The sequence below is a fragment of the Herpailurus yagouaroundi genome, unplaced genomic scaffold (genome assembly GCF_014898765.1).
Source record: "Herpailurus yagouaroundi ecotype Mexico unplaced genomic scaffold, PumYag 165, whole genome shotgun sequence".
Taxonomy (NCBI): domain Eukaryota; kingdom Metazoa; phylum Chordata; class Mammalia; order Carnivora; family Felidae; genus Herpailurus; species Herpailurus yagouaroundi.
The window spans coordinates 29,773,693-29,783,335 of record NW_024412406.1 but is presented as its reverse complement, the minus strand read 5'-3'; the positions used below and the strand labels follow the sequence as shown (position 1 = coordinate 29,783,335).

Sequence of the window (9,643 nt, the reverse complement as noted above, 5' to 3'; positions counted from 1 at the left end):
GAAGGAAAGAAAAAAGGAAGAAGGGAGGGAGGAAGGAAGAAGGGAGGGAGGAAGGAAGGGATAAAGGAAGGAAAGAAAGAAGGAAGAAGGAAGGGAGGGAAGAAAGAAGGAAGGAAAGAAAAAAGGAAGAAGGGAGGGGGGAAGGAAGGGATAAAGGAAGAAAAGAAAGAAGGAGGGAGGGAGGAAGAAAGAAAGAAGGAAGAAGGGAGGGAAGAAGGAAGGAAGGAAGGAGAATTGCAGAAACAACCCAATCTTGTGATCACTATGTCACATTTATGCTTCTTTACGTCAACTTAAGCTCTCAGATGTTAAAAATCAAATTAGTATTTCCCCCAAAACTTTCTGAACTTCAAAAAGCTCAAAAAGGTGATGGACACTTCCAAAGACAGTAGCTATTTTAGTTCTTTGAACGTATCAACCAGCAAGTATCAACAAGTTTCCTGACAGCAAAGCAAAATGAACCACTCCTGTAACAGGGTCCCATTTGTAATGATATATATAGTCTAAACAGTGGAGGTTTCTGGCCATGAATTCTTTTGAATGACTCTAAGTCAGGACTAATCAGACTAAGCCAGGTGGCTCAAACTATGGAGATGAAGGCTTGATGAATCCTGCACAGTGACCTCTGGCTTTCAAGGGTGAAACCACTCCAAAGAGAACCAAATACACAGATGCATCTCCTTGGCTTTGGGATTGATACAATCTAGACGCCCCACGTTCATGATCCACATACCTCGGCCAATGGCTCTATATGTAGATATCCTAATAGTTCCTTCATGAAACCAAGCGAATGAATCTGACACTTATCCCTGATTCTTACTTATCCCTGATTTGACTTCATCTTCTACCCTCTGGTTCAGAAAGAACGAGTACGTTGGCATTTCAGTGCTGGGTTATATATGGCACCTTACAGGCCTCTGTATTCTGAAGGGATGAATAATATAATCTCTCATTCAGTGCACACAATTGCAGCCCAAATGGGGATACGATGTACTATGGCGACGTCATTTTAGGTAAGTGACAGGAAAAGTTGGATACATTTCTCAATTTCTGATGAAATTTTAAGATCACCACTTTACCAGAGTCTGAAACAAGGTACAGAATTATGTATTGTCTACACAGGAATACGAAAAAATAATTCAGTTGGAAAAAAAAGCCAAGAATACTGTCCAATCATGCTGTGTCTTAAACTTAGTGATTGACATATTGAAACAATACCTCTTTCTCCTCCTCTGTCTTCCCATGAGTTTTGCTATAGTTGATAGGAGTGTCCCAGCCCTCTTGATCACAGAGAGCCTGATAGAAGGCTGCATTGACCAAAATGCTGCTTGTTTTGAATGGGGAAGAGGAAGGAGTTGGAATAGAAGTGTTAGAGGAAGTTAGGGGTGCAGCTTTGTCCAGGATTCGATTTTTTTTCAGGCTTAAGTCCAATGTGCCATTTTCATCCACTTCTATCTCGGCTCCCTGGTACACAATAGGAAACAGAAAAACATTTAAGCAGTTTGCACTTACAGCTAGCCATGTGGGGCTTTTAAGGGATCATTTTAAATGCAAGCTTTTATGTAAGTATATCTGATTTAAAATCTAGCTTTCTGATTTGCTTTGGTTAATGTTCAATTCTTAGGCAGACTTTTAAGAGCAGTGCCATTAGCGAGCTTCGTGTTTCTGGGTTTAAACAAAGTAGAGCCTAATATAAATAAGATGTTCCAAACGCTAAATGTATTGGCTAACCCTGTTTTATGTATTTTTTTTGAAGTTTAGCTTTAAATCTCCTTTCCTGGCTTGCAGAATTATCACTCTCAATTCATCATTTATAGCATTAACACTTGAGTTTATAAAAAGGCACAGCACTCCTTCCCAGCTCGCCCCCCCATCACAGTATTAACCTAACACAAATAAATGCAAAAATAACCAGCTGCAAGAGAATTTTTATGGAAATATTAGATTCATAGGAACGTGACCTTTTACCCTGGGTGACTTAAACCAGAAAAGCTTTGTTACGTTGTGGGGGCAGGGGTGGGAGGCCAGATAGGGCAAACCGTTGCTGATTGGGGGGAAGGGGGGGCCGTAGGTAGCAGTTGCCATCGGGACTGCTTGGGAGTAAATTATACAGTGAAACTGCACAACAAAGATGATTATTTTCCAGATACTTAGTATGAAACTAAAACTCACGACACCTCACAGCCTTTCTCCTTGGGATACCTCTGGCTATGTTTTCGTTGTTGTTGTTTTTTAAGGTTGAGGCCCAACAACTGCTCAGGTGCTCCGGATCGTCCACATGATGCATTCCTAAGGACGGCCTCTGTGCTCTCGTCGACTGTGGTCACCGCCATCCAGTAACTCAGAACGCGGGACAGCGTGCCGGGCTCTTTCCTAACTGGGCCAGACAAATACCTCTCGGGTATTTTCACTATCATCTACCAATTCACAATTAAATCTTGGACAATGTCTCCGCTTTTTTTTTTTTTTTTTTCCTTTTGGCTGGCAAAGCAGGAGGTCTCTTTGAATACGTTAGCAAGATCCCTAACACATATGGTAGCCAGTTACTTCCCGGGGGATTTATTTTAACTCCCCATTTACACTCTGCCTCCCCCGCCCCCCAACAGTTGCCACTGAAGGGTGGGCCAAGGTAGCCGCCTCCAAAGGCTCGCTGCTTGCACCTGATCAGAAAATAAAACCCCTCTTCTGTTCACTTGTTTCACCTGCAAAGTTCCTATTTTCAACCTCTCAGCCCATGAGGTAGATATGCTTTATTAAATTTGTGGGAGGTAAATATACTTCTAATATGTTTGTGCTAAGATGCTTTGGCTATATCTTTCTGTCCTTTTTAGTAAATAGTTTAATCTCCTGTGATAGTTTTAAGCCCTGAATTTGACAGTGCAGCTTATCCGGGATAATAACTTAGTAACCACAACATCTTATGCCATCTGTATAATATCAAATACGTTTTTATACCAGCATTAATAAACCTTAGTTACAAAAATCCAAGATATTAACCATATCCGTGCCACGTGCTTTCTCCGGGATCTAACAATGTATTCTGCCGTGAGCCCATCGAAATAATTCTTGGCATCATAGCTGATATGTAACTATAGCAATGAAACAGAGCTATAGTAATCAAGTTTAATGGCCAATGTGAAGTAAAATGCTAAATATTGTAGTTGCTGACATTTTTCATTAAAAAAATAAAAAACTTGGGTTAAGACTGCACAACCAACATTCACATAAAATTCCAGACCTCTGTGACAGATGGCTTAGGAAAAAGAAGCCATGTGACTGGGCTGCAGAGTTTTATAGTGCAAAACCCATAAATAGTGCAGATTCGATCTCCCTGAAAAAAATATCAACTATTCCAAGACAACACTGATATATATATTTTAGTTTTTACAGAAGAAAATCCAAATAGTAAATAAAAAATCAGAGATTCTCAGAGTTGTTATGATTCTACATCTTGAGTAATAATGAGCTGACTGGGGGGGGGAAATCACTCCTAATGTTTAAAAGAGGCACTCTTGTACATCCCGCGCCCCAGCCGGCTGCTCTGAGCACCTGACTTGACAGGGAGAAAGCACGTTTGGGTAGCAGGGTACAGATGGGCTTTAAGTGAGCGCACAGATGCATTCAACAATTACACACAGTACCAGAGAAGGGTCCCTTTCTGCCCATAGATGGGTGGATCACACGTTTACTGCATGGATTTTTATTCACAGCCGTATCAATAGACACCACTTCTGTCTGTGCCTGAACCTCCAAAAGGAAGCATAAAAAGGAGGGGGTGGTGGGAGAGGCCGTGATGTGGACCCCCACCGCCACCTTCTCATATTCTGACTTCTCAAAGTGCCATTCCAGACCCTTATTTTAATCATACCAATTTAAATTTAAAGGTTTTTTTGAGGGTAGACGTCGGTCTAATACTGTCCATGCACTCTCCAACTTAGGAGCGACACCAAACACCATCACTTTCAGCCACTTTTGAGGTACAGGTGCCACGCAGGATGTATTTATTAATTACATTATTGAGAATCCATATTTGGGAAAAGAAGATTGGAAAAATACTGTTCCTGCCTTCCAGAAGTGTGTGTCATGCATAGAGGAGATTGTCAGGAAAGGTAATTTAATAGATATAAGTTATTATTCAACTGAAAGTTGAAATAATTATTCGTTAAAATCCTTATTGGTATTATAGAATGAGAGGTGATTCGGATGTCCACCAACAGCGAAATGATTAATGAAATTATGCTACATCTATTTAATGGCACATTATGCAACCAGTAAAATGATATTGATGAGGCTTCTGTTGCAATCAGGAAAAGATGTCTATCACGGAAAGCAGGAAACAACCCCGAATCCCTATTATGCTTACAACCAGGGGGGAAAGGGTAGACATTCGTTTTCTGAAGAACAAAAGGGAAAACACAGAAATTACTGTGCTTGGATTTAGAAGGTAGTCTTAAAGCAAGCCTCCAATATTATCCAGGCAAATGGCAGTGTTATATTGTTTTAATAATGAAAAAGTATACATTCAAAGATGGCGATGAAGTAAAAGCAAAAAGAGAACTTTATCTTAAATGTTCTGCCTGTGAAAATTATTAACTCTCAAAACACAGATATAACAGGACAGCCTTGTTTTCCTTATTCGACAAGGTTTCCATGAACACAGGATAGGCCATCTTTCCCTTTTTGACTTGGCTAACAGGAGTGCAGACATTAAGCGTCCCTCCGCTTAGGCTGCTGCCACGATTAGCCCCCGACTTTCACCTTCTGGCTAATGTTCTTCCATTTTTGCTGCCAGATGCTTTGTTTGGAGAGGATCTTTTCTGTATTGAAAGCTATCTGATGTTGTCAAAGCACGTAGGGTATTAATAATAAAAAATATATATATATAATATATATTACTATATAGTACCTGAGCATCAAAACTATTAAGTTCAGAGTATTAGCTTATGAAGTGTGCTCAATATAAATAGCATGACAGAATTCAGGGGAGAAATCAGTGTCTGACATAAGGTATGAAATTAAAATAAAATTTCTAACCATTTCCCGAAAGTCATTGTCTGAGACTTGGAAACAAAGTCAGTGAAGATTCTTAAGTTGGACAGCAGTCTACATAACACATAATAAGATAATGATAATGATAATGATAATGATAATGATAATGATAAGAACTTTAAGAGTGTAAGAAATTGGACAGGTATGAATTAAAATTTTAGTTCCAATTAATAAGAGAAAATTATTTAATGTCTCCATGCTACTATTTCTTCATCCGCTAAGTGGGATGATATCTTCTTTACAGAGTTTCTAGAAGGATTAAAAAGAATTAACATAGGCGGGGCGCCTGGGTGGCTCAGTCGGTTAAGCGCCCGACTTCACCTCAGGTCATGATCTCATGGTTCGTGAGTTCGAGCCCCGCGGGGGGCTCTGCGCTGACAGCTCAAAGCCTGGGACCTGCTTCAGAGTTTGTGTCTCCCTCTCTCTCTGCCCGCTCTCTCTCTGCCCACTCTCTATCTGCCCGCTCTCTCTCCCTGCTCACGTTCTGTCTCTCTCTCAAAAATGAATGTTTATTAAATTTTATTAAATTAAATAAACATTAAATGTTTATTAATGTTTATTAAAAAATGAAAAAAAAAGAATTAACATAGGCAAAGTGCTTATTTACAGTGCCTGGCACATAGTAGGTGTTCAATAAATGACAGCTAATAATAATAACAATTTGATTGGGTTTTCGATGCCGAAAGAGACATCCCACTGCTACTGCACTCAGGGGCAAGGAGAGAATTATTAAATGTAATCACACATATCAGTTGGTTCCTTGTGATCTGTGACCCACGTCTCTTGAAACATTTCACTGAAAATACGTGATACAATCTGACACGATACTCAAGTTACTGAAAAAGGCTGCTTTTGGATTCTAAGCATCCCAAGAGCCATCAGGCGATTTCCGATACCGGGCAGCAAGAATGGTGAAGTGCTATCATGTTGTTTCTCGGCCTTATTCAAGCACAAAACAGATTTTGAACTTTAAGCGTTTCAACTGAGTGTCAGTTTTTTGTTTTCTTTTAAGGCATACTGTGCATATGCCACTTCGTCTAAACAGGTGGGGAAAACACCAAAACAAACAACAGAATGCTTGGCAAGCAGAAGCGATCGGGATAAAGATAGACTGCGTGCGTGTTCCTACCTCTGCTGCTGAGGGCGGGAGGAAGGAAGGCCGCGGGGAGGGTCTCCAACAAGCACTGGCCCGTGCGCTCAGGGGCCAGAGGAAAGCGCTCGGCGAACTCAGCCAACCCGGGCTTGCTCTGTGCCTGCTGCCCCTTTCTGCTAATGCGGGGCTCCTAAAGGCAGCGATGGCCGTGGGACCAAAGAGGGAGTGTTTGAGGTTGTGGCCCATGCCCGTTTTACAAACTCCTATTATTAAGACGAAGGACATTATACCAACGATACGATACCCACTACTATGGGTACCACTGACTTCTTCTTCTGCCTTGATGCCTTAGAGAGACATTTAAAACAACATACAGGTGATGTGGGTGGTGTACATGTGCTGGAAACGTGCCGGATTGTCTTTTAACAAATACACAATTCCTCCTAACCTCTGCTTTCAAGTTATAATGGACTCAGTGGGGCAGTGATGGGCAATGTTAGCACTGATTTTTCTCAATGCGGTGTGGGGAAAGGGTCCCTGAGGGAAGCGTCTTGGCGTCTGGTAGACCGCGGCCTGGGGCCGCGCGGCTTCAGAAGAACGACGTAGAGTATCTGCATTGTCCCTTCACTGCTTCTAGACTCTGCAGGAACTCACAGTTGCGTTGACTCTCTGAACGGTCTCTGCCCCCTTTGTTTTCTCCGAGAGCAGGGATTTCGCACGAAACCATGAACCTGCCACTGAACTCGGAGGCAGTCGTGAGCTTACACGTGGCACAAAGAAAACCTGTATGTGCCCCCAACAAGTGGGCAGGAAGGCGATTTCAAGGTTTGTGTCCTTTGGCTTGATTTTAAAAAGGTGGCCTCCACACGTGACAGCGTGGTCTCTAATTTGTTCTTCGACTGGGCTCTTCAGGCAACGTCAGAGAAGCCCATTCCATCAAGGAAGTGAGCGGTCTGCCCTCAGCCAAGTTCTCATAAAAGCCACTCTTGCTTCCCCTTAACACTAGAAATGTCATCTCTGGAAACCTACCTCCCCACCTGGGACAACTCTTCCTTTCTTTCTGCCTTGCCCATAAGCTCCCTGAAGGCAGGGTCTGTGGCAGGATTTAACACGCAGCTGGCCAGTCGAACCCTCGTAGACCGTTTCGTGGGTACGGCTAAGAGTCCAGCTGCCAAAGTATCTCTCTAGTACATCAAAAAACGCTCCTCTGCTCAGCTATAAGAGAGAGAAGGGCTACATCCTTCCAACCAAACAAGGAGCGGGTTTTGGTTAGCAGAAATAAGCACAGGAACCACCACAGGAGGAAAAATCAAATCACAGTGGATAGAGAATTCGGCTAGCATTCAACATGGAGGGGAGGACTGTTCATATATAGTGAATCCTAGATTAGGTAAAGGGCACGGAGCAAACTGTAACACTGAGTAGAACTAGCTTGCGCTGGGCACTCTTGGATCAGAGGCCACTGGCGGGGTTAATTGCTTTGGCCTTTTCTCATTGTTTTGCTACGATCATTATTTTTGTTGTTGTTGCTGTGGCTTCAGGGATTTATGAGGTCCTCTTTTATATCTGGAGCACAGGGTCCAGCTAGGAGAGAGCTCTGCAAGACGTTGCAGTCGTGTGCGAACGTGTGCCTGGAAGAGGGATTCGCCCGTAGTGACGCCGTAGGGGGGACCTATTTATCCTGTTTTCACCACCGCTGTAGGAAAACGGCTTTTTGAACTGCGAGTGGAATAAAGTCCGCCTGAAAGTCGCTTGTTGCACTCTGTGTCTCCTCTTCCTCATCATACATCAGTGGTTTGGCTTCTGCGGGTAAGACTTGCTTGGCTGTCTGGGGGCTGGGACACACAGTGCGTCCTGTCAGCCCGGGCGGGGGCATCCGCTCCGCAGAATAACCCTGGCACACACAGTGCTCCCGACAGGGGTGTAAGAACAGACGCAGAAGCCACTTATTTGGATTTTTGGAATGCGCCAATTTAACAGTCACGCTTCTGACCAGAAAGTATTCAAGAAAAGAACAAAACACGTATAGCAATAAGAAAAAAAAAAAAAAAAAAAAACTCTCAGATTTCGGTTATCTTTGTTTGATTCCTTATCTGGCCCCAGCAACGAACAGAACGTGGAGAATATAAAGGTTAAAGGCAGCATTCCAAAAAACAACAAAAAAGTATCTACACACGCAGATGGAAAGCCTTCATTCTGCAGCCCTTTGCTCAAGTAATTTAGGTAGCATTAATCATTATTCTCAAAGGACAGCCTTAACAACAAATACTATAAAGCCTAAGACGATAGATATTTCAGGCTTTCTCCAACTAGCTGCATGTTAGAACATCCCTTTGCAAAACGAGAAATTTACTCAGGTTTTAAAAAATGAATAAAAATTAACTAAAGTAGCCCTGAGAGCACCCTAAATAATAATTCGTTTGTATAAATAATTTCTGACCCGAATCCTTTTGAATTCGGATAGCTCGGTATTTTCTTTACCGTTTTCAGAGGATGCGTTTTGCTTTGTTTAAGAACCTCATTTGTTTAAAAATTGTTTTTGAGTGGTTTTTGGCCACCAACTCTTCCTGGGGTTTACTTGGCTCAGATTTGTCCAGAAGCTAATTCTGATTCTTCTGTCGAATGCTCGATGGCACCACGTTCCCTGCTCTCCTGAAGGCCTGGCAGGCTTAGGTGAGCAGCTGACCACACCAGGGAAGGGGTTGAGCTTACAGGGAAAAAGAGAGCCATCCACACTAATCGCCTGAGTTTCGGGGTTAGACTTTAACCCAGGAGATCTCCCACTTAAAGCAAGGGTAAAATCTCTTCTCCAGACAAGCCTGGGCACTTTGCTTCAGCTTGCTTCAGCCATCTAAGGAGGAAAAGCATTTCTTTTAACTGAGCCCTTTGCGTAGATTGGAGTTACAGGCTCCAGCTGACGGCCTGCGGAGAAGCTCTTCTAGTCCCTCTGGGGCTCTGAGGCTCGCTTGCTACTCTGGAGCGTGAGAAACCCCTCCTCTTCAAAAGGCAAGAACATCTTTTTTTGTTGTTGCCATCAAGGTATCCTAAACATGGATGTCTACTTCTCATTGTTAGAGAGGAGAGATTAGTGGAGAGACGTGGCTAATTTCATGGGCTTCAGAAATGTGGCATCTTCAGAAAGTTCGCAGAATTTGATTTTGGATTTGAACGCCCCAAGTTCTCAAGTGCCCCCCACCTCCCAAACCATCTCATGTTAACTTAGTGTATCCAGGTTTTACTATGTGTCCTTTGAGAATACCGTAGCAACTGAGACTACCTTCCATCACACAGTAGTAATGCGGACCATCACCAAATCGCACGGGTCAATTTTGCAACTGTTTCACAAGTCCCTGTGTACCCCGACGTTCCCTACCATCTTTCACAGCAGAAAGCTTCCGTTGTTCACACTGGTTTTAAGGGCAAGCCTCTCTCCTGTGCGCCCAACACAAGGTACGTCTGAAATCTACAAAGTCCCCAACACAAAGCCGGGTCTGAAATCTA

General features: G+C 42.8%; 1 protein-coding gene across 7 annotated transcripts in view; it reads right to left on the bottom strand.

The window, feature by feature from the left end:
- ST18 (ST18 C2H2C-type zinc finger transcription factor) overlaps nt 1-9,643 on the bottom strand; it is a 133,044-nt gene that overhangs the window by 34,985 nt on the left and 88,416 nt on the right. For 6 of the 7 annotated variants that reach the window (XM_040487808.1, XM_040487811.1, XM_040487809.1 and 3 more), the window contains one exon: nt 1,219-1,464. The exons of the other annotated variant lie outside the window; for it this stretch is intronic. In XM_040487808.1, coding sequence (XP_040343742.1) covers nt 1,219-1,464 — 246 coding nt within the window. The remainder of the gene's footprint in view (nt 1-1,218; nt 1,465-9,643) is intronic. 7 annotated transcript variants of the gene reach the window in all.